This window comes from Nothoprocta perdicaria, unplaced genomic scaffold (assembly GCF_003342845.1).
Source record: "Nothoprocta perdicaria isolate Ctin4 unplaced genomic scaffold, notPer1 scaffold_32, whole genome shotgun sequence".
Classification (NCBI taxonomy): domain Eukaryota; kingdom Metazoa; phylum Chordata; class Aves; order Tinamiformes; family Tinamidae; genus Nothoprocta; species Nothoprocta perdicaria.
Window position 1 is genome coordinate 304,777 of NW_020455555.1, and position 25,856 is coordinate 330,632.

The window sequence follows — 25,856 nt, forward strand, 5'->3', positions numbered from 1 at the left end:
GGAATATGACAGGAGTGGCTACTCCCCGTGGGTAATCTTTTATGAAGCTTAATATAAAAAGAAGTAATTGAAGGGAGTTTCAAAATTCATGCTGGATGTGATTTGTCTGTCCTTCCTCCAATATGTCAATATAATGATCCTTCCTTGGACTTGTTTTTGTTTTAAATTTGACTGATGGAAGAGGAAGAACATCAGCCCAATTGACTTCAGCACGTGCCTCATTTACTCTGAAAGTTTACGTCAGTTTGTTGTTACATCAGATGTTTTTGCTAGGGTTTTTTGCTTTTTTTTTTCTGTTAAACACAATTTAACATGATTGACATGATTGTCTTAGATTTGACTCTCATATTAAAACCAAGGATAATTTCTGTGGTGCAAATTGTCAACATGTTATACAGAACTTTTACTTTACCRTGTTCTTGTCTGTTTTTATTCTGCTCAGAGAGGGCAGCAAAGTATTGCGCTTCTGGGATCCGAGAATAATTCAGCACTGAGRTATAATTCTGAGGACGAAAGGCATGCTAGTGATATACAAGCTCTGAAAGGAATGGAAATGAGAAGCAGTTATATCATGACTACTTGAAAGCACTTAAAACTTTTGTAATTCAAGATATGGGCATTTACTGCTAGTGGAGCTGCTATCTTGAGAAATACTTAAATCTAAGTTTAGATACCCATTAATCCTGATAGTTGCAGAGAGAAGAGTCTCAGGAGAGATGCAATAGCTGAAAGGTTTAGGATCGGTCTCAGACTGGAATTCTATATGATGCTTTTGGCATAAAGAGAAATGCTTTAGATGCAGACCTGCAAGAAAGAAAGCATTAAAATGGTTTTGCAGATTAGTGAAGTAAATGACTGTTAGGTATTTTCATTGCACCTTGAGATTTTAAGATTCCCATAAGCTTTGTTGGTTCTGTGATACTGTAGGCTTTTATGATTCTCTTGACATTAGCTACTTTCAACTAAAATGAAAAATGAAACTACAGAAAGGTAAATACAGACTGGATTTAGCAGGAAGAGATGAATACCATGATAGGGAAGGATCATGGAAGGACCAGGATTTTTATCCACAATCAAATTGCAAAATTGAGCAATTAAGAAAAAGGCTTTGTGCAAAGCTAAATGTTTTAATTGGAGACCAACCTTTCTCTTTTACTTAGTTTAAGAAGACTTTAAAGCTAAAGACCACCCCCCCGCCCCTTACCTAAATAGAGGGAAGATCTGTATGATAAAGCATTTGGTGCTGAGGACCTTGTGTCTGCATCACATTCTTCTTAAGCATATCTCCTGGACAGGCTGCCAACCGACGTTTGAAATGTGTCTTCCTGCWCATGTGGTCTGGCCTATTGACTTAAACTGTACTTCATGAGCTCTTGAAGATAAAATATGAACCAAAGTAAATTTTATACTTTTAAAAATACGGAAATGTTTACTGAAGAGAGGGAATTTCAAAATGAGTTCATATAMTATAATAATTTTAAAAACAGGTTGGTGGCCAAGTGGCTGGAGAACAGCTTTGTAGAAGAGACCTGGGCGGGGGGGGGTCCACGTTGGTCCTGAGGCAGCCATGTGCCCATGTGGCAAAGGCCAATGATTCAGTGGGCTGTATTAGGAAGAGCATTGCCAGGAGGTCAAGGGAGGYGGTCCTTTCCGTTTGCTTAGCACAAGTGAGACCCGTCTGGAGTGCTGGATCCAGTTTCGGGCTCCCCAGGATAAGAAAGAGGTGGAGCAACAGGAGCAAGTCCAAGGAAGGACTGCTAAGATGATAATGCACTGAAGCATCTCTCTGACAAAGAAAGGCTGAGAGAGCTGAAATTGCTCAACCTGGAGAATAAAACTCTCAGGAATCTTACCAATATGTTTAAATATCTGAAGAGAGGGTGTAAGAAGGATAGGACCGGACTCTTTTCAGTAATTTCCAGTGGCAGAACAAGGGGTAACGGTCACAAGCAGAAACACAGGAACATCTTTCTGAATCTAACTTTCTCACTTTTTGTGCTCCTGTGAGAGGTACTGAGACTTACTAGTCTCATTCTAGAGAACAGAATGACTCTGGAGAGTCTCATTGACTCTCTCTGTCAAGTGCCTCTTCCTCCTGCAGTGTTTCTGGAAGGTCTTGGCTGCGATTCCAGCACACCTGTGAGTGCACAAACACAGCTAAGAGGCAAGTCACCTTCCCATCCTTTTTCTCACTTTCTCTGAGGCAAGATTAAGTGCTGCTGAATAAAATATCTAGATTACAGAGTCAACCTAACAGCTAAAATGCAAGGACAACATATTTGACGGTTGTCATGTTTGTTCACGATAAATAGTAGGGTTTCTGTGTTTGGCCAAAGACTTAGCTCCCACATGACTCTACAAAGAGGCTGCATGTGCAGCATGAAGAAATTCAGCCTCTGGTATATTTTGCAGAGCAATGTAAAGTGTGAAATGAGGTGTAAAAATACAGACTTGTCTTAGTTTAGTTGAGGAGAACTCGGAAGTTACAACAGTTTAATGCTATGTCAGTGTCACAAAAAAAAAAAGACACTTTAGGCAGTGCTCATCTACTTCCCTTTCCCAAATCATTTGTTTTATGAGTCTACCTGTGTAAGTAGTGACATTTATATACAGCAAGTCATACAGATACAGTGCAAAAGTAATTACAGAAGATGATGGATGGAATGAATTTTCTAGAGTATGGCATATCTGCTGGTCTGCATCATATTCTGCTTGTCTTTACTGTAACACATATGGAATTCTCAAGTGAACTGTATACCTTTTCTTCAAAAGTTGGTGTCCTGCAGCTATGAAAACAAGAGGCTTTTAAAATTTGTCTGGGAGCTTTTAATGAATATTTATTATATGAAAAGGAAGACTATGCTGCAATATTCAAAAAACAGATTTGGGTTGATTTAGGACACAGAAGAGACACTCCAGGGAGTAAGTGCAGTCCTGCTGTGCTTCCAGATTTAGGACTTGGTGGTAATTCAATCTCCAGTACATTCATTTTGAATGAATGAAAACTTGAGTTCTACTGTGAGAGTGTCCAAAAGCACTGTGATATTTTTATGACCCTTTAATTTGGAAGTGCTCTAACAGTCATGATGTATCGTGCCTACAATTGGTCAGCCAGTAGATTAGTGACCAAGTTCACTGATTTGAACATGGTTTGGAATAATATTTTACRGATATGAATGCCTCTGATTCCCACTGTCAGTCGCCTGAACCWTCCAGTTGTCCTGCGTGAAGATCAGCTCAGCAGTACCCATGACTGATGTTCAAGATCTTCCCAGTGAGAAAAAAAAATGAATATGTGCAAATGACATGTCCAGAACCACTACGGAAGGCAGCAGAGCCAGAGTCTTTGAGCTGCAGCAACTCGTTCCAGAAGGACAAGCAGATCCTCTCAGACTGGAGAAGAGTCCATGAGGCAGAAACAAAACCTGAAAGTAGTAAGTGAACTTTTACTATATATTGCAATGAGGTCTATCCAGTATGCCCTAAATTTTGTCCTTCCTCACAACCTGTTAAGGACACATTTCTACTTCTTTGAAAGTGTTTTCTCTTTGTTTTCAAGAGGGTTAAATCAGCCTGTCTAATAACCCATTCACTTTGCATGAATTACAAACTGATCTTTATATTCTGTTATACCACTGATACATGAACTGTCTTACTTGGTGTTAACATGACCTCCACAGACCTTYGGAATAATTCTTTAGAGAGCAGCATTCATTAATCAGCTGCTGGATTTATCTTTCTAAGACACAGCTCCATTTCAGGCATAGTAACAGCTATCCTGTCATGTCTGAAAATGCAGAATTCCTGAAAAGCTCTTTTCTTTCTCCTTATTTTTCATGTGGCTATTTTTTTTTTAATTTGGAACTACAAGACAGGAAGTGATTCCATTCAGTAGTAACTTCAACTTGCAGCTTTACTTTTTGTATGGTTTTGATGTGCTGCAAAGGAAAGGAGTGGACAAGTTATGCTCGGGGCAGGGGAGAAGCGTGCCCTTAGTTCTGGCATGTGTGCTGCTGTSGAAGAAGGCATCGCTTTCCTGTGCCTGTTCTCCAGGCTCCCGTGGAGCGTGYGGAGAAGTGTTACACAGGGAAGTCTGTGGCTTTAGCACCCTTCACTGGCTTTGCCCTCTGGCCCAGCACCTGGTGACATAAGGGAAGAAAASTAATTCCCAGGTTGTAGCTTGGCCAGGAATATCCAGGAAGAGAAAGGCTGCAGGAGAGCTTAGGAGGCTAAGTGCAGTCCCGTGTCTCATCTAAACTCTCTGGCAAACCTCTGGGCATTTGCAGCATGACTGGTCTCCTGGACTAGCTCTAGGGAATGGCTGTATCCTGAGGCACTTGCACTCACTGTCCCTTGTTACGGTCTGTGACCCTGGTGGTGTTTCAGACATCGGTAGCTAGAGCTCTTTGGCTCGGTCTTCAGGGCATGAGAGCCACTCCTGGGCTGGCTCTTGGCTCCCTTTGGTTCGGCTGTTCAGCTCACGGCACAGCTCATCCTGCAGAGCTGAGCATGCTCCTTAATCCTTCTCGCAGCTCCACGGTGGGAGGAAGATCCTGCTTTTATGTGACTGGCATCCTCTCCCAGCCCTGCAGAGTGTTTAAGTACAGATAAAACTTGAAGCAGCTGGAGTGTACTTGGGACTAAGTGTACAAAACGTGAGCGGAATAGTCAGCCCCACTTGGGTGTCTGCTTTCAGGGAGCCTGGACGCGCTGGCATGTTTTGGCTTCCCGGGAACCGTCTTRCATCAGCTCAGCAGTGCAGCAGAGACCGAATCTCAGTGTGTTTCATTGCGGCCTTAGCAGAAATCAGTAGTACAGAGCTGCAAAAACGTGTGAGGGTATAAAGGGTATAAATTTTCTCTCTGAATTCTGCTCTGTGCAGCCTTCACCCATGCCGAGTATTATTCCCAAGCATATTTTTCATTCTGAGACAGGTAACTGAGGATTGTAGAAGAGCAGAGGCTTGCTCTACTGCAAGTTTTTATCTATGTGAGATGGACACAGCACTTTCCAAGTATAATTAGAAATCCTGAAACCTCTTATAAAKTGTCAAAATTTCTAAGGAATAATTTAGTCTTGATTATCTTGTCCTATCTTGTACTTTAAGGGTCTAGTGTCACCTGTATTTGGGTCAATGCAGCTTTTCTTCTAGATCATAACCTTTTAACTCCTCACGCCTTCTCCATCCTCCATACATAGATATAKGTATGCATAAAAGCAAGATAAAAAGGTTAAATTTCAAGAAGGAGAAAGGAAGAAGAAATTATGTATTTGTTTAAAAAATTAAGCACCTGACAGCTAAGCTGAAAAGAGTGATATTGTTTCCTAAGCATGTTAAATAGATCTTATGTTTATGCAGGAAAGACTAGTAAAGCAGATATTACTATGAAACCTCACGTTTCCCTCAGTGTGCTGTCATTTTCTAGTACCTGGTGTTTAGCTTAGAAGTGCAGTTGCAGCACTTGSAGAATCTCAGCTTTCATTTTCAAGACCAAAGTGCATTTAGAGCTTTCGTGACAATGATGGAAAAAAGCTTACAAAKCTCTCAAGCGAAAAGTCCTATACAAACAAATGGCTAGTTTCTTTTTTATCTCATATTTTGAAGTCAATCTTAACGCAGAACCTCTGTTTTAACAAATGAGGATCAAATGTCAGGAAGAGCAGGAATCTGTGTAGCATGACAGGCTTCAAGCCCACCACTTGTAAAAGCTATTTAAGAAATGTTTCAAACATTGCCTACAAGCCTTAAGTGCATTCTATGTCAGTTCACTTAAAATCATGTTCTCTGCACTGTATCATGTTATAGGCAGCCTATATAGCCTTCAGTGCTTCTATATACAGCTGTCCTGATGTTTATCTTTGTCTAACACTGTCAGAACAGTTTTGAATTTGGCCTTTATTCTAGCAAATTGCCTGAGTCCCTGGTAAGTGTAATAGTTTACGTGGTTTGTCTCTGCTACATTGGTACAGAATGCTTTCTTTGGGAAAGTTTAAAAACCAAAAGCATAAAAAGCGTAGGTTATTAAGGAGCTTGGCCCTGTTTCTGTGGAAATATAACTGGGAAAAATAGATGCTGGAGAAACAGATTCATGGCGAGATCATTATTAAAAGCCCCAAAGAAAAGCAGGGAGGTATGACTGAGACTGCAAAGATTTCATGCGCTCCTTAGAGCAACACATCATTTGTGGTAACACTGTACTGCCAGGACAATCGTTTTCTGCAGGTTTTTCAAAAAGTGTTTTTACAAGTGAACACTTGACATCCACTTCAGGCTTAGGCGCTTGCCCGGGCCGAGGGGCGGCCGTTGCGCAAGGGGCGCGCTGTGGAGGCGGCTGAGCCCCYGCAAAGAGCCATTGAAGGGCAGCGCGCCCGGCTGCGCCCGCTCTTCACTCCCGAGGCGTTTCTGCGTTGCGCAACGTGCCCGCAGCTGCAGCGGCCCCGGTTGGCCCCGCACGTGGAGGAAGACACTGCTCAAATGGCACTGAAAGGCTAGGCCTGCTGTGCTTGTGTTCTGGCTTGAGTCCCCGGAGCGCTCTGGTAAGCCTCAAGCCGCCCTAAGGACACGTGAAGTGCTGCTGCAAGTGCTGGCTCCCACCCAGCAGCAACACCCGACAGGCATCCTGCCTCCTGCTTGTGCAGGTGTGAAGCGCTCTCATGGTTCCTTCTCCCTGTGGATTCAGCATGGCAAGATGCCCAGGACACCATAGCCTTTGTAGAGACTGTGCTACAGCCTGCGTCCCTCTCGTCAATGTAGGCAAGAATATTTAGGGAACGATTAGTAATAATTTTCTGGAGTTTCTCTTGTCTTACAAGGAAAAGAACTTTTAGGCTTTAGAACAGGGTTATTAAACATTCTCTCTGATTTGTCATGCTAAATTGTCTGCTGTGCTTTAATAACCTACTAAATAGTTTTATTTTGAAATGTTCCAGCCTCAAGCAATATTTAAGATCTCTCAGTTCAAGTCGGATGGAATTTGAAGTTCTAGGGGTCTGTTTGTCCCCTTTTGTTTTCTTTCTATTTTTCTCTGGGCCTTTCATATGTCCCATGTTTTTATCAGCATGATGAACTCTAAGGGGATTTAATCAGCTAGCTAAGAAATGAAAATACACCGCAGAGCAGAATGAAAACAGTTGGAAATTATTCCTAAGCTTGCACTAGACAAAGAACCTCCTCCCACCGGTTTCCTAGATCTTCCTTTGAATTTTCTCTTATTATCTTTTATATTTCTGCTGAGCTGCTGGTGTGCCTAAGGTGGCTTCCAAAGGACAGTTCCAAAGGAGACCTCAGAAAATCTGAGAGGTGCTGCGGTTACTTTCTAGACTCAAAGAAAGTTACATATTCCTATCTTATCACACAATATTCCCTTAATTATTCTGTTTAGAAAAAAAAAAAAGGCATTCTAGAGGATTTTTTTTTTTTTAAATAACAATACCCCCACTTGAAGCTCCCAGAGATTTACACTGAGCAGCTGTGGATACTTTTCATGGTAAATGAAAGTAACAAAAAGCCATAAGATTGGTCTAGTACCTGAAAGATCTAAAGTTCATCTTTATATCTGTGCACTATTAAGAATCTGAAATATGCCTTTATAGAAGGAACAGATCCAGTGTAATAAATACTATATGCTTCAACAACACAATTAGCTAAAGCATGTAGAGTTTTGGTGTTCAATCTGCTGAAATGTTCTGTGCAAAATGAAAATCCATAATACCTATTTTGTCTTAATTTTCAGCTTGTAACAGCAATAATGATCATAATATGTGGTGTTCCCTGGGAATTCATTGCCGCTTTGGTTCCCTACAGTAAGATGCAAAGCAGCCTCATTTTATTGTGACCATCAGACCTGAACAGCAGCTTGGTGAGTTTATTATTTTGCTGTATAACTCTATTTTGTGCCATGTGTTTTCAATAATGAGGTTTTTCCCAAGGACTTTGAATTTCAATCACAAATGAAATAAATGTTGACARTGCTTTTGGATATAGATGTTGTAAAACTTATCAGTAATACATTAGATGGGCCATTTCCCAACAATAACAACATAATAACAGTTTAGAAGGGTTTTTTTGTTGTTGTTTTTTGGCCTTATTGTTTTTTTTTTTTCTACCTGCAGTCTAGATTATCTTTATTTTGAATTGACAACAAGGGCCAGGTGGCTGTCTATAAGGGCAAGATATGAATTATGAGCAAATGTTTCCAAGGTAATTTTGGCCGGTGGCTGTTGAAGCATAAATTGCTTCCTATTACCACTTTCGATAAGAGGGACTCTGTACAGTTCATCTCCATGGGAACTATAACATAGCAGGATACTTCAGTGGTTACTATTCTAGTTACTATTTCTAATAAAATAAAATTAAAGAAAAGACATATTTAACCCATAGAGGCACTACTAATTAACACTACAGTGGATATTTTTGTTTTYTTGTTGAACAAGATCCAGCAACTACCTCTCATACTGTCATGTACTGTTCCCATACTGCAGCCTAGTATTATTACCTAGTAAGAAGGAGCTCAGCCTCGTCGCCCTTTGCTCGTTGTGATTTAGCTTTCTTGATCATTTCTTCAGTGTTGCACTTGGTTTCTTGGTACCTTGATGTCAGGCATGGAATCCCCTGTGGACTGAAATAAGAGGAAGGCTTGCCATTCTCTCATGAGTCTTAAATATTCTTTATTCTGTCCAGTTGAAGTAGCTGAAAAGCTGTAACTTTTGGTGCATGTTATCTACTGTAGGTTAAACTCAGTCTGTACTTTTCAACTTTTACTTTGACGGGAAGAGTTAAATATATTCTTTCTGGAGATATGCAGGTAATGTTAACTGTCACCTCATGTGTCAGAGACTAAGAAATAAGCTCTAATAAAACTGCAGAGTACCTTTCCCTGAAACAATTCCCTTTTTTTTTTTTTTCCTCCAGGGGTCCATCCCAGTTATTCTAACTTAGTGAGACAATAAGCTCCTCGGGTCGTGTGGTATGCTGCTGTGTGCATCGGCGGTTTAAAGCARTAACCACAAGTGTATGGCCAAAAAAAGAAATGGATATAATATGAAGATAAAAAGTAGATTTTCTGTCAAAAATAATTTTAAGGTTACATATTTTTGACAGGGCAAAACCATGCCTGCTTCTCTCAGAAAAGCTGTGAAACTCCTGCCCTTTCTTATCTTGAATATAATTGGAATTTGCTTTTCCTGGAACAGAAAATAGAAATAGAAAAGGACTTTTCTTTTTTCTTCTTAAACTTAAATTTTATATTCTTTGCAAGCATAGCGCTGTGAAAGGATAGTTCAGTACAGTCTAGGAGACAAGCCCTTATAACCAGGTCCTCTGACCTGTGTTCCCTGCCACTGCTGGGACTGCTCTTTGGGACTCTCGTTGCCTGTACTCAGCAGTTCCATCTCCTCCTCCATCCACCCGCTTACACTGGGACCTAGAGGTGCCCTGGGATCCACCCCTGAACTGGCAGTGTATGAGTAAGCTGGCAGTACCTTACTCAAACAGGGATATTCATAAACATAAATATAGCTTAGCAGCCCTTACATTCTCCCTGGTAAAGTAGTATGAGTCTGTAGGACACATAGCAATAATACCCAATAAATAGTGTGCCTAGCGTACTTTCATCTCTACTTTTTTCACTCATAATGCACTTCATAAATGCACTTTAACTAGAATTAAAGTGATTTTATTGATGTTTACTTTCTTACTTTCTAAAGTCAGAGAGACTGTTTTATTTTGATTTCTCCCAGTTAAATTAAACCAGAGGTGGGGAAGAGGGCACACACTTCATTGCTTTGTTGCTTAGTAGGAGACAGGGTTTAATTCCCTATATTTCTGATGAAGGCTTAAGCTGATGTTAAACAGTCTTTTTTAAAATGGACTGTAGGTACCTACCTCTGGAGTATTTTAACACCCACAGCAGCAGCAGTGCTATTAAGTTACTGTAGAAATATTAGGCAAATATTTGAAATTACTGTCATTTTGAGCAGGCAAACATGGAGAATCAGCCCCAGCTGCTTGCCATGCAAATGCAGTGTCAAGGACAAAGACAGCAGATATCAGGAACTTGCAGCAACATGATACATTTAAGATTAATGTCTCTGAGACAGCTAAACCAAACTAGTGGCTATATAGCATTCTCTGGTATATGAAAGAGCAGTATGTAGCTTTATGTGTGTTGGGCTGTGATAAAGGTGTTGGTAATCAGCTTTTCAGAATGGTGAGCTGAGAAAAATGGAGAGTTCACCTCTTTTTTTCAGGAGGTTAGAGATTAAAGGCTATATAAAAGAAATTGATTTCAGTTTTGAAACCCTCCTTAATAGTATTCAAACTAGTTTTGTGAGGACAGCATGCAGAGCTGCTCCTTAAATAAGTGATCTTTCTGGGTACAATGGATCTTTGAACATTAAGTTCCTTAATCTTCCTTTGCTCCTAGCTGAGGAGGCTGTCAGGTTTGGGTTTGGTTTCCTGGCACTGACAAAACAGTGTAATTCATGCTTCCTAGGTCATCAGAAGGAATCTTGTTGGTCTGCTTCATTGACTGGCCCGAGAAACAAGGGTCTGAGTCCGGATGAAACCTTCAAGTGTCCTGGGTGGTTTCTGCTGTTGCTGCCCCTCCCTAAAGGCACTACCACAAAGGGCTTCCCTGTGAATTGCAGAACCCTGAGCCTCCGAGTTATTGAACAGCGATGCCAGCTTGCAGAAAAAGTATTTGCTTTCTTTCTCCTTCCATCCGTAGTATATTTGGTTTCCTTGAATCTCTGCCACTTCACAAAGGAAAGTAAATCTAAAGAATTAGTAATCTCTGACGCTGGATGATGTTTTCTCTTATCAGYTTCTGTTGTTGAATTATAATCTGACTCATAGTAGAAGAATTTTACTGAAATGTATGTGTCTTTGAGGGTTTAGATAAAGATAATAATTTATAAGCCTTTACCCATCTTAAGCTATTATAGGTCATGTTTTCTTCATTGCACACTTCCCTGAAAGGACAGAGATATGTAGCTGGTGCAGTTTTACTGATTTTCCTGCTTAATGACTGCAGTACTTAGGTAAATCTTTGAAGTATAAATTGTGTTAGCTGCAAGAAATAGTAGCAATTTACAATTATTACTATTATCACTATTAAAGTATGCATGAATTTGTATACAAATGATACAACAAAATAGTATTAACCATTACAAATATTACAGACTTGCCTACAGACTGAATCTATAGGAAATTCTATTATGTGATATGCAGAATTCACAGAAATTTGGACTACTAATCACTTAAAATACTTTTTCCCCAACCTAGGTTCGTTAACTTCATCCTGCCACAGCAGAGGCTCCCCAGAGCTGTAGTTACCCTGGAGCTCGGCTGCCGTTCAGAAACGGATTTACCCACATTATTGACTGTGCCAAAACGTTTAGTGCCCGGGCTGTCCTGAGGATGCAGCAGGATTCCAAAAAAAGGTAGGGAACCTCCAGTGTGCTCCTTAACCCTTCTTCACATACATAACACCAGCTCTTTTCATCGGCCTCCTTGGGACAGTATAGAAGTAGGTATTTCAGCTGGAGTGATTAGAGGTTTTATAAAATGATGCTATCTGCATTGAAGTACTTGTCCTAGAGGAATGTTTTGAATCCAGAWCTTTAGTAATAATTGTTCCAGTTAATAGTTCGGTAAAGGGACACTGATATCTCCTCAATGTGCTTGCCCTGGTTTTTTTTTTTTCTATATACATGTAGCTCTCGCTCTGGGAAATCATAAGAAAAGGCAACTAGGCCAGCTATAGAGAAGAAAACCTTAGAATTCTGATTACCAAAGCAGACTTTATCCAGAAAGCAACAGTGCTTTCCCTAATTTGTAAGAGCACCTTTCCTTCAATGAAAGCCACTAGCGAGCACATATCATTTTYGCTCTTTTAAAATAAGAAGAATCTAGTTACAATATCAATAAATTTATTGCAAATGTCTTTAAATTTCCGTATCATTTGTATGAGTATGTAAACCAGGAGTTTTATGTTCTCTTCAAGATTGGTTTCCTTTTCCCCATTAAGAATAGAAATTAGAAAGTTTGCTTTCTGTTCTTATAAAAGAAAAAAAAAGAAATGTCTCAGCCCTCAATGTTGTTCTCAGTCTTTGCATAACAAGTGTGTAAGGAAATTACACAGGAAAATCATTCCTGCCCTCCTTATCCAGTCTCCACTTCAACACTTTGGCATTTAACAAGCCACACACTATATAAAGGGGATTTCTGAGAACTTCGCTTTCATTTCACTTTGAAGCTGAAAGGTAAGCTGAATTTGTTTTTTTGTTTGTTTTTTTTTTTTTTTTATAAATAATGAAGATTTCAGCTAGTTGGCAAACCTGTTCCTTTTCATTTCTGTGGTTGTATTTGCATTTTTTAATTACATTTTCTTTTATTACTGTTTTTGTACTTTGCTTATATTAACAATTTTACTAGATGAGGAGATGCCTGAAGGACACAAGATTGCAGTGACTGATGAAGGTCATTAAACCTGAAGAGTTGTTTTTCCATCTTACTAGATGACTGATCAGGACTCTGACTCTGCATCGTGATCCAATTATGAGTTGAATGCGGTAGTCATTCATTCGCATGTAATTCACCAAATGATCCGCATCAGAGGAAGGCTACCTGATGTAATTGCATTTCCTTATCTCAGGGACAAGTATTCTCAGCCACCTACAGCAGGTTTTTCACAGACACTTCACTAGACTGTTCTCTGGAGCCCGTGGCCTGCACTGCCAGAGATTAGAGGCTCACCCCACAAAATTCCCTAATGCTTTCGGTACAGCCTGTGTGTTCTGAGGTGCTTTTCATGTTCTCACAAAAAGTGAATGTTCTTGACAATAGAGACAGAAATGCCTGCAGCTTAAACAGATTTTGTGTACCGTTTACCGCTAAAATTTATGGCATAATAGGTTCATATGGCATCATAGGTTCATGATCAAGAGCGTGTTCTGCCCAGTTCATTTCAATGAAACATTTCTCTATAGAARCACACTTGAACTTTGCCCTCAGAAACAGCCATTTTTGAGGTAGATCTATAACGAAGCTAAAAGCCTTCTACAATAGAGTCAATCTAGAAGATAAAACCCCACTTCAATTTTTAAAGCACTCTGCAGCGTTAATATATTTCTTAGAGAATCGTTTCCTGACAACTATGTTCTTGACTCTTTTTTACAGCTGCCCTGAGCAATCATGTTGTCCTGTTCGTTCTACCTGGTTGCAGCAGTAGCTGCTTTGCTCGGGTCTTGCCGTGCAGAGGAGAAGTGCGCCGGGATACCTGGGCTGCCTGGTGCTCCCGGAGCCAACGGGCTGCCTGGAMGGGATGGCAGGGACGGTCTGCGAGGAGAACCAGGGCCACCAGGTAACTGCACTGGCTGTCTTCACTCTATTGCACATGTACCCATGTACGTGTAAGACTACAGTAAGGAAACAAATGTCTCGTGGTACATTGTCTTTTCATTTAGACAAAAAAAAGCAATAGTACTTTTATTTAAATGTCTAGTGGGTACCAGTTCCAGTAGATTTCCAGAGAGATTTTCTGCACTGAAGTCTGTTGTCACCTATTTTCAGCCCAAGCTAACTTCCTGTTTGGCAACAAATCTTTCGTCATGATGGCTGCAAGAAGACTGACCCTTAACACAGAGGAACAAAAAGATGGAAGAAGTGATTGATTTTTCTTTCTGAAAGATAAGACCCTTTTCTGGTCAAAGAGGGGAAATGAACAGCTTATCGATACTTTATATTTAAGCATCAATCGATGTATGTGTATATATGAATAATATATTAAAGCATCAATAATATAAGTATTGATATATTTTATATGCTTATATAAGTTTATCAATAAATTAATACACACACACACACATATGAGCACATATGTGTATACACACACACGCAGTGCTCTTATATTCTTTCACAGCAGAAGGATTTTAAGTATGAAGAAAATGTTATTCCCTAAGTAGGAATGTAATTAAAGAGCTTCTGATATGTTTTTACAGTATTGGAAGGCACTATTTGTTATAGTAGTCTGGTAAGGAACACGCTACTTAACCTGGTATCATTTTCTTTCCAGAAGAAATGCWTTTTCTAGGTCCTGAAGGTCCCAGAATATACATCAATTGGAAAAAAAAAGTATATATAAATCATTTTATTTTCATGCTTCTTGTTTCCAGGTCCCATAGGACCCTCTGGAGGTGCAATGGGGCCTCCTGGAAGAGATGGACTTCCTGGACCTCAAGGTCTCAAGGGAGAGCGAGGAGAGAAAGGAGAAAAAGGAGACACTGGACCACCAGGTGAAAAAGGCTGATCCCCATGTAAAGGCTGTCAATTGAATGCAATCTTATTGRGTCAAATATATGTTTCTTGCTGGCCCTGAAGTGCAATAAGTCAGAGTTGCAGCACTGCAGCTCAGACAGAAGGAGATGGAGCAGCATTTGGGGCGTCTCCTTTTCCCTCTCTTTCAATTGTGAGTAGTGGCAACGCACAAGCATACTCCTAACTTCCTTCCATGTGCAAGTCCCCTGTTGCCAGTGGCTTTTTGCATGGAAAAACAAAAAAACATCTATCTTGGCCATCAGTGCTGGAGTAGCTGTACATGTTTCACACAGCCTGTGCAGAAGCTCTCCTGTACCAGTGTTTACAGTTCACATTAAAGTAGGATCCCACTGTAAAGGCACAAAGGATCCAGTAAGCTAACTGAAAAAAGTGGTACGATCTGAATTCTGTTTGATGCCATAACACAAGTTCCCTCCCCAAACTCTGCTTTGTGCCTGTTCAGTAACAATCACCGGAATGAAACAAATTCTCTTTGTCAAAGACACAGCCAAACACTAAGATGCTATCTTAGCATCTTTGCACTTTCACAGGAATGCCAGAAATGTGAGCCTGCAACCTAGAAATATGCATCCCATTTCTTTTACAGTTTTTCCTAGACCTCTTCTATCTATAAGTGAATTATCAGCATTTTAGGGGTGGCGGTGGATATTAGGCATATAGAGTAACTACTGTGTGAAAAAAATAATGGGGAAATTATAGCTTTACCCTAGATGATGCAAGAGAAGCATGTTATGCATGACTTAGTTTTGTAAAGTGATTAGTTTTGTTCAGGGAATTGTTCCTGTCAACAGAGCCTGGTTTTCACTTGATTGTATAACTTTTTTTTTTTTTTTTTAATCTGTACAGGTCTACCTGCTTCTCTAGACACTGAATTGGGAAATGTTTTAGCAAGTTTAAAACATCGAATTGCCAGACTGGAAAGTGGTAATATTTCTGTTTGTACTTTTTTAGCTCACATACAATTTTAAAGGAAAGACTTCACAAAGCATTTATAATTTCTCTGTTTTCCTGGCTCAAAGTTGAAGCAAAACTTGGCACTGTCAGAAGTGCACACAAATAAATAGTGCTGATACTATACATAAGGAAATGGTAATGGCACATCCCTGCTTTAATAGGCAGTGATGACAGATGGTTGCATGCAACATAATATACTTATTGAATAAGTAATAAGTTCATAACATTTTAACAGCTTCTTTCCTGTTCAGCCTTTCCTTCATTCTCATTTTCTTGCCCTCATCGCTTTCTTCCTCCTTTCACAAATCTTAATTTTCTCCTGTTCTCTTGTTTTTTATCTTTCTTCACTTTCCCATCACTATGCCAGAGGAAATAATAATATTAAAAAAAAAAAAAGAAAAACACTAACTAGCTCTTTCCTTTTCAATTTCTAGTGCTTGCTTTGAATGCAAAAATAACAAAAGTAGGAGATAAAATACTTGCCAGCAATGGGAAGGAAGTTAATTTTGCATCTGCACTAAAATCCTGTGAAGAGGCTGGAGGAACTCTTGCAACTCCCATGAATGAGGAGGAGAATAATGCTATTTTGGGTATCGTGAAGCAGTATAACAGATATGCTTACTTAGGCATTAGAGAGACGGAGGCTTTTGGTCAGTTCAGCTCTATGACTGGCATACCTGTGAATTACACCAAGTGGCACCGGTATGAGCCAAATGGCAAAGGGAAAGAAAAATGTGTGGAGATGTACATGGATGGAAGCTGGAATGACAAAACTTGCAACCTGTATCGCCTCACAGTCTGTGAGTTTTAGAAAAAAATGGCATTTCAGGCACATGAGAATATGAAGACCATGAAATGCTGTCTCAGCTTTATATAGTAGAATTTCTGCAATTTTTCTAGGCCAGAAAACATATTATAAATCTTATTATGGTATGATCCTCTAGAAAATCTTAGTCATTATTTCATTTAACTTGATTAAAATGTACCTAATTTGATGCATTTCTCTCTGTTTTAGAGGGTTGGAAATAACTCAGAATTCATTGTTTATGACAGACACTGTCTCAGTGTGTTGTGCCTATATAGAGATTAGAGGGAAATTCCTCAGTCAAAGGTTTGTCTGGGGATATAAGAAAAGTCAGAGGTTAGTTAAAATATTCTTTGGCTTCGTAGTGGAAATATTTCCAAGCATTTATTTTTGCTTTAAGAGAGAGGCATAGTTGCTGACTTCACTGTAGCAATTATGGGTTTGGGATTTATACATCTCTTTGAAGTGCAGGGCTTGTGTTATGCTGTATCAAAGTGTGCATTGATAAATTCAGCATCTGTGTACTAAAGGCACCAATTACAGTGCATTTTCCTAGTTAAATCAGAAGGTACTGGCTATAAAACATTAAGGTAAACACTGCATTTTACTATGTAAACATATGAAAATGTATGTAAAATATTAAACACTGCATTTTTGTCAATAAAACATTGCATTCCCTCACAATATCACTTTCTCTTGAGTTTTAATTATTTAGAAACATCTAACAAGCAAACCTTCAATGAATATTTGTCTTTCAAACATAAAGCTATTATTTTAGAGCAAGATGATTAGCTAGCATAAGCAGTTATGCTTTAGAAGAGACCCAAAATTGCTATGCTCACATGGCCTTTTATGGTCCAAGCCATWTACATAGATCTCCAACAATATTTGGAGTATCCTGTTCAATTCGCACTGATGTAGTTTGGTCATATCTACGCTTACAAGATGACTACACAAAAAAAAAGGCTAAAAAATCTCCAGTGTTTAAAATCTCACAAATGACTTAGAGTATATCACCTATCTTTAAACAGATAGCACTTCAAAACATTTTGGTGCTTTTTACCCAATTAAGAAATATCATGGTTTTTGAGTCAACAGCTAATCTTTTATCATGGCAACAAGAAGATCACGGCAACAAGAAGATCATAAGCTAAGTCTCCAAGACCAATTCTTTCTGCTTAAGCCTTTAAAATTATAGAAGCAGAAAGAACAACACACAGACAGATACTGCTTAGAAATAAAAAGTCCACCTTCCTTTTATATGGTTGAGAAGCTTCTATCTAGACAGTAGTTTCATCTATATGGTTTGCAATTTGATTGGTATTGCAACTAAACTTTTCAGTTATTTTCATAGTTAAAGCATCTTATTCATTTCCTCTTTTTCTATGCTTTAGCATTTTGCTTATAATATTCTGAAGCGGGCCTCCTTGTTCAGTGTCCAAAATTCTGACTATATCTTATGTATAAAACAATAGATATCAAAAAGAATGTCCCTCAGTTTCCCATTTTCTCTTCAAACTGTGCCGCCTTTTTATTTTAATTTTTTTGAGTGGTCTTTTAATCTCCTAACTTCAATGGACTTAACGTTGTCCAAGCTCAACTGTCATGCATGGACAAAATAAAGAAGATTTTTTCTAATAAAAGGTATGGTATAGATACACAAGGAATTCATTTATATTTCATTAGTTTTTTTATGCTTTGAAATTTTTAATCTGAATGATGATATAAAAAATAACTACCCATGTACATACTGAGTCCAATACTGTTGTGCTTATTCATTTCAGTTCCATAGAGGAGAAGGAAAAGTAACCTAAATAAATGACACACAAGATAAGCGCAAGCTAAAAGGATAACATAACTCAGTTTAAATGACATTTAAAATACTTGTAAGCATTCCCATCTATTTGCTGTCAAAGAAAAAAATCTAACTTATGAGTTTATATGTTAATGAAGCTCTTTTGTAAGATAGGGGAAAGAAAGAAAAACAGGTCAAATAGAGGTGGAACAAATTGTTTCTTCATCTGTTTTTAAAAGCTAAATGAGTTTGATAAAATCTTTCCTTAAAAATMCATCAAGCAAAAATATAATTGCTGGTGCATCACGACCAGGCCAGGCAAAAGACAATTTGATTTTTTTTTCTGATTTATAATACTTTGCTACAGAAAAACAACCTAACAACAAGGCCTCTCAATTCAGATGGTAACTTTTTCTTTTCTCAGTGTTAAAAAAACAGATTTTGAGAAATAAGTTCTTAGTATAAGTAAAAAGTTGAGATGCTTTCAGTCCCATATCTTATAACCTTGTAATTTAATTGGGTGTTTTATCTTAGAACTACCGTGAGCAATGTAGGGGCACTCAGATCCTCTCCTCTCCCCTCAGATTCCCAACTGCATGCAAAGGAATCGACTTTAGGTAAAGTAGCTAAATAAGCCAAGTACAATCTTGGTAACTTTTTGATTTTTTTGTTGAAAAATGATAAAAACAAGCCTCAGAGTTCTCAGGGAAAACTATTCTCTAATTCCATTTTAAATGAGCATAACTGATAGGACAGGGTGGCAGGGCTACCCTATCTTGTATAAGTCATTATATATATGTGCATGTGTATATATATATATATATAGAGAGAGAGAGAGAGAGAGAGAGAGAGAGAGAGAGAGATGGATGTAGTGTGTGTAGCTTTTTTGAATATACCTAGCTAACATATTAAGTACATTTATTCCTTTGGGGTTTTTTTTTCAGGAGAAAGTACTTGATGCCACAATATCCTGGCAGTGCTGTGAGTACCTTGCTGACTAAAGGTTAATCCAGCATTTTATGTTCATGAGTGGCCTTGCAGTAGCAAAACAGTAGATGGAACGGGGAGAAATACTTTCCATCAGGAAATTTGATAAGGGTGGTGAAAGAACTAATGGTCCTATTGCAACTTACGAACTGGAGGAAAATGATGTTCGTGGGTGTGTTGTGCAATGAATTAACAGACATGTTTACTTGGGCCTGAAAGACTTCAGGCAAATTTCATTATCTGAAGTAGAAACTTAAAGGTATAACATTGTATTAATCCACAGTTATGCAAACAGGCCAAGATGCTTGGAAATTAGAGTACTCAGTGTTCAAAATAGGGGGTGGCTAAAGGAAACTTGGTTGATGGACCTGCCTGCAGGTAACTGGGCGCATAGGAGCCTGGCAGCTAGCTGCCACGAGGATAGTTACACAAGTAAAGGCTACAAGGAGCAGCCTAACCTTCCTTTGCTGTCAATTAATAATGGAGGCCCACTGCAGAGTATATAGGATCAAAAGCATTTCCTCTGCTTCATAAGCCTAAGTTGTTCTTTTTCCTCCCTGCTCTTAAAACCCAGTTTTGTTATTAAGAATCACTGCTAAGTGAGACATGTTGCTGCTTTCCACAGGTTATAAACACAAAGCTACTCTTCCTTCCCATGTCTCTCAGCTGARCTAATACTGCGTGATGATCCAAGGACAGCTGGTGACCGTCACGTGTAGGTCAATGGAGCAAGACGGCAGTCGCATCAACATAGCTACAGGTAAAACTAAGACTTTCTACTCTAATATGCTGCTCCTCGCTTCACCCACAAGTCATGCTGAAGCTTGTCATATTGGATGTCCATATTTTTCTGAATTCTTTATTTCTTGTCCTTAAAGCTTAAGAAAAATAGCCTCACTACTGCTGTCAAGCTCAGAACTGGGGTGAGCAGTTGAACATGCAGGAGGTCCCCCATGCTCTGAGCTCCCTCATACCCCTCAGCATAAAGGAGCTGTTCAGAGTGGTTTGACAAGAATTTAGAAGACGACATGGGGAAAAAAAGGATTGCAGAAAGGACAGGGCTCTGTAGAGGGGCAGAATGGAAACAGCAACAGCAGAAACAGCATAGAAACGGTGTAAACAGCAAATATAAATGGGGTCTGGACTATTTAAATACAAACCGAGAGACTAGGGGAAGACTCTGTAGGGTTAGCTGAGGTGGGACTAGCACTATGAAGGAAAACAATCAGACTTCTGGAGATTAAATGTACAGAGGGAAAACTAACACACATGCTTATAGAAGAAACCAACCAGATTCCAAAAACTGACATTAARTTCTAGCTTCTGTATTTGTTTAGGCAGATAGGAAAGTACTGCTGACTGAAGGTTGTCCTTAGTATGTTTTATATTTTCCTCGCTACCTTGTGTAACACTTAACCTAATCTCAGAATCTCCATAATTTGTTTCACTAGCCTTTTAATTAAATATCAAACTGCTCAGTGAGAGATGGACAAGTACGGGAAAAGTTGTTTTCATCCTCAAGAATTCTGTCTTATGTCACTTTTTTGAAGTATCCCTGAGTCTTGCTAAGCTTCTGTGGCATGCTGCTCAAAGGCAGATCTGCAAATAGTTTATAGTAATTGCTCTTACAAATAATGCTAATATCAAGCTATTGATCATATATGAAATATGAATAAGTAGAAGTATCTATTTCTGTTTTCTATTTCTTATCAWTACACTGATAAAGAACTGAAGCTTTAAACATACAAAATCAACATCAACTCTTCTCAGGAGTCTCYTGCACCGGAAAACATGACCAGYCCTTCTGAGCCATCCTTCAGTACACGTGAGGTCTATTAACAGAGGCTGTACCACGTCCCATCTCACCCTGCACAAGCTGCACCTCCTCCCAAGTGCTCAGGTTCTCCCCACCATAACAGCAAAGGTCCAACTTCTGCAGTTGACCTTTACCATAGCTCATATGGTCCCCAGGTAACAGCATGTCCTCCTATTCTCCATTTGTTTTTAAGAAAACAATTGGAAAAACATAAGCCAAAAGAATGTTAAGAGCCATTAGGTCAAACACTCAGAAGTTAGGAAACCTGAAATTTAGAGGAAACTTTAAACAAAAGTTGCACATGCAAATTTAAGTTGGCCCTCTCCTACCCAGGTACAAATAACTGGGTGCTGGGTATTTATTTTTCACGGGCTGGGTACCCTCTGCAGAGCATGCACTAACCTACTCCAGGAATCCTTTGGACTTACATGGGAGCACGGGAAGCCTGGATGGGCAGGGTACAGGTCTGCCCTGTCCATGGAGGTGATCCCGGTTCACTTAGGAGACTTTGGCAGCTTATTTAAGTATGGGCTTAGGGGGCTATTACTTCTGCCAAGGCCACAGAAGCGCCGCTGCCTTTGGGCTGGTTTCTGTTGTCGGGAGCTTCTGTTCAGGCACAAACTTTCAGTAATTGTCCCTCAGTCTCTAACAAGAGAGTAGTACAGAGATGTTGCTGGTGCATGTTGTATTTCCTGAACTCTGTTTTTGATTGTCTTCAGTAATATTTGCAAGGGAATTACATAGGAACAGTAAATATCTCAAGCAAGTCTTGACAAATAACTTTGTTTTACTCTTTTTTAACATGAAAGCATTTCTTAAAAACAAAAAAGTACTCAAATATTTTCCTCACGTTTTAAGTACGTTTACTTCTTGAAGAAAATGAATCCTTATCACACAAGTTAAAGTCCTTGACATTTCTATTCATATGCAAATTCACATTACAAGCTCTCATAGATAACAAAATAAATCTCCAGTTACAGGCCTTATATATTAGACCATGCAATAAACTTTTCTTATTTTATAGTGGAACTGCTAGGTAAGTTGAATATATTGAAATAGGCTGTAGTTTAAATCATGCTGACTACTTAAACTCTATCAAACACCTTYCCATTTCAGAACTTTTTATTGTCTTTTAACATTTTTCTTCATGAATACTGTAGCCTACATTTATGAAGGATGTCACTTGAGATGTGGATATTTTAAAAGATAGATTTTTATCGTAATGAAATAATAAGCCTTAATAATTGTTTCTCTCAAAATAAGACAACGTGTTCCATTTTATCTTAACATGGCTTTTCTCACTAAAGCAGACGTAKCTATTGCTCCTCTTTAAAATTAACAAAACTAGCATTTTTATAAGGAAAAATAGTACTGACTGTAGAAAAGAGAAAGGTTTTGAAAGGGGTGGGGTTTTTTTCCCCTCTCTTCACAGTGTAAGCGGAGTCTAAGTTAAGAGATTGCTTTTCSTGAAAAAATATTTGAATTATTTGATACAAATAACAATTTTATAGCTATGTCAGTGACATCCATTTCACTAAAGGCAAAGCTTGTGGTTAAAGAAAACTTGAAAAATTGAAGAGCAAAATTTTGAAGTGTCATTTTTTTAACACAGGAATCTACACTGGAGAGTAACAGTTTGTTTTTCAKTTGGCTTCAAAAAAAATGCTGTCACCACAGTTGTTCACCAAGATGTTTGGCCTGGCTTTTTTGCTCACATGCTATGTTCAAGATAACCCAGTGGCAATTCCTTCTGGCCCCAATTTCACACACTTTGTCTGAAGCTGGGTTAGATGAAGTTTTCCTACCAGGTATTTGCAGCTGTCTATTTTTATTTAGGTGTAATGTTGTATTCCATTTTTGCTTCGTGAACCAAATGTCATKTTGTGTAATTTGTCATGGGTTCTACCTGATACCCAAAAATTTATTTACTGTTTTTCCAAATTTTAACAAAGCCTTGTTAAAGCAGATAATTAAGCTAAAACAGATCACACAAAACATTTTAAAAGTTCATATTAATTTCACATAGCTATCTCTACTTTTTCTTGAAGTCCCAGAAAAGTTAAACAAAATGTATAATAGTTGTTTCTGTTTTCAGATTYCTCATCGCTTGCTGATAATGAAAAGGAGGATGTCATCCTTCAATTAGACCATCGCATTTCCAGACTTGAAGGAGGTAATTTATCTGCCTTTCCTTTCAGCTGTAACAGGATTGGTGAACATATGCAAAACGTACAGGGCAGGGGGGGAAAGCTTCTTAGAAAATAGCAGCATTTTCTGAGTTATTGTTTCACTCCTTTTATCTTCTGTTCCTCAGTGAAGAGGTGACTGGTTACTTAAAAAYGGTAGGAGGAAGGTGAGAATTGTTTCCTTAACTAGTGCCCGATGCCTAGGTAGGAGCAGTGAAACATGGATGCAAGTCAGAAACATTTATCAAAGTAAAATTCTCGCCTGTGTGAAGGTGCTTCATTGTCATCTCCTGCTCCTAGTAGTCACATATAGACCAAATGGTAAAGATACCCTAATACCCTAATAARCCCAACAGGATCGTATCTAAGGTTCTACTCCCTGAAGTATTGGCATACTTGTGTACTCCGTAACCAAAGAACTTAAAGATACAGAMTAGGGACAAAGAAAAAGTTACACACTTGGTCTAAATGTAAAATTCCTCATTTCCTTCCCTCCTTTCCATCCACTTGGTTCTCCTATTACATTGGCCGTAAGTATTTCTTTATTTTTTTTTTTCTCTCCCCATTTCATCTTTTCAGATTTCTTCTGATTTTTTGTTTTCCTTTTCTAGTTTTGAAGTTTCCCTCTCCTTTTTCATAGGTTAAATCTAAAGTTATGAAAGAATACAGGCACTATTGCTAGCTAAATGACTACAAAAACAGTACATAAGGAATTATTCTCTTTTGCTTGATCTTGTAGCCCTCCGTTTAGAAGAGAAGATAACCGCCTCTGGAGGAAAAATATTTGCTGCCAATGGGAAAAAAGCCGACTTCTATACCGCAGTGCAAGAATGCAGCCAGGCTGGGGGGACCATCGCCATCCCGAGGAGCGAGGGCGAGAACGCTGCCGTGCGGCGCYTGGTGCAGCGCTATAACACGTACGCCTACCTGGGCATCAAGGAGACCCTAATTCCAGGCAAGTTCCGCTCCCTCGGYGGGGCAGAGCTCAATTACACACACTGGCACGCGAGGGAACCTTCTGGCAAAGGGGAAGAGGAGTGTGTGGAGATGTACACGGATGGCACTTGGAATGACAAGAAGTGCAACCAGAATCGCCTTGTTGTGTGCCAGTTCTAGTGCCTCCCCTCCTGCTCTGTCCTGGCCCTCCTCTCTGCCTTCTTGGTAGTCAGCAAACGCTCATAATGCAGCATGAAAAATAAAGGTCRCTCCTGGCTATCCAAACTTGGCTTTTAAACAAGCGCCAGCCCCGAAGAGGAGATTACTGGTCACCAAAGCAGTGTCCATTTGTGAGTGAGTTTGTTCTTGATTGCTTCTCCTGCGCCTGTTGCGTTGCTGGAGAGCACTGTCCCTGTTCAGGTATGGGTACAGCAGACGAATCTCACATGGTATGTACAGAGGTGCTGGGTCCCCATTGCTCACACTTTTTATCATTGACTTATTACAGTAAATGGAAAAAAAAGGTGAATTTTCTCACACACACACACACACCCTTTACCAGTAAGGCTCAAAACTGAGTGTATTTTAATCCCTTTCCCTAAACTTCTCTCACCAAACCAACACATACAGCTACTCTTGCATACAGCATTGTTGTTGTTCACCTGCCTTTCTCTGGCYCTTTTCACCTGCACCACAAGCAAGCAGTGCCACTAGTGTGGGTCAAGCTATAAGCACAAGGGCTATATAAGCACCCTTACATTTGCTATGGGAAAACTTCAGACCCAGCAGCTCTTTGTCCCTCTCACACCTGCAGGGCAGCAATCAGGAACTACCTCTCAAACCCCTCTGGCAACTCCTAATCCCATTCCTGACTCTATATTAGGAGCTCAGGGGACCTGCTTGGAGGAAGATGCTTCCAGCCTCAGCCATGCATGTTGCTCTAAATACAGAGCAGCTACATTCCTCAGCTGCCTGAAATGCAATGAGTGGAGCAATATTTTGAGTACACCTGCTCACCACTTGTTCTGTGACAAGGCATAGCTCTTCCTGGCTCAAGTTCAGCCCCTCTGCTTGATGTCATAGCCTGTGAACTATTCTTGCTGCTGTTCTGAGCAAATYAAACAACTTATCTTAGAAGTATTTAATTGAGATAATCAGTGCATCAGGATGCATGTCAAATCAAGACATCTTTGTTTAAACAGTATGGGGTCTGCAGGTTGCCCACACCCACGTGTTGCCTAATACATTCACTCTAGCAAGATTCAGTTCCTTATCATGCAATATTTAACAGAAYTGTGTTCCCCTGTTCATGAATCTAAGATATCCTAACTATAGGAAGAAATTATGAGCAAAATCCCCCRTTGAGCCCATGGATCTGTTGGGCATGTAAGGAACTAACAAGCTKCCAACTAATGTTGTATTTTGGGACAACCTAGCCAGAATATGAACCAGTGCTACATCTTTTATCAGACAAGGTCTATGTAAACTATTGTGWTTATGTGTTAGCCCAGTTTGAAACAGGTGCATATTAAGGGAAATGGGAATCAAAAGTCCATGGGGACTTCTACTTTCAAACTGTCTTTTGACTTATTTGCAAATGTTTTAGAGCTTAMCAGGATCCATCTGCATTCATCAGCTCCCCCGCCCACGGCCTCAGCCTTGCGTGACTCCTGTTGTGAAACAAGCCCTGCCACTGAGCACGAGGAAACAGGAACCCAGATGTCACCTCGTACAGTAGATTTCCACTCATCATGTTCCAGTCAAGTTTGAGAAGTTCACAATGATCAACATCAGCATTGAAGCCTCCAAGYGTTTAAAACAATGGTAAGTTTTTAATTTTATGCCATCTGTTTTAGGTCTTAGGTTTTGGTGCCAGATCATCTCCCTGCTTATCTACAGGCATTTAGAGCCACAGCAAAATTTGAGTTAATTTTCAATAGATAAAATGACATTGCTATCCTTGGTGTAGAGCAGATGAACACAGGCTGCCGCAATGTCACCCGCTCCCCAGCGCTCAGACACTTCCCTCCGGGGCCTCC

The 25,856-nt window shown here is 39.5% G+C and overlaps 1 protein-coding gene across 1 annotated transcript; it reads left to right on the forward strand.

The window, feature by feature from the left end:
- Window positions 1-3,175: 3,175 nt before the first annotated feature.
- On the forward strand, window positions 3,176-23,997 carry LOC112950447 (pulmonary surfactant-associated protein A-like). The gene is made up of 11 exons (XM_026042981.1): window positions 3,176-3,434; window positions 7,734-7,859; window positions 10,494-10,696; window positions 11,285-11,442; window positions 13,181-13,364; window positions 14,176-14,295; window positions 15,185-15,262; window positions 15,727-16,092; window positions 20,756-20,850; window positions 22,775-22,868; window positions 23,621-23,997. The coding sequence occupies exons 5-11, from the start codon at window positions 13,196-13,198 to the stop codon at window positions 23,995-23,997; spliced, it is 1,299 nt and encodes a 432-aa protein (XP_025898766.1). The 5' UTR covers window positions 3,176-3,434; window positions 7,734-7,859; window positions 10,494-10,696; window positions 11,285-11,442; window positions 13,181-13,195.
- The last annotated feature ends 1,859 nt before the right edge of the window (window positions 23,998-25,856 follow it).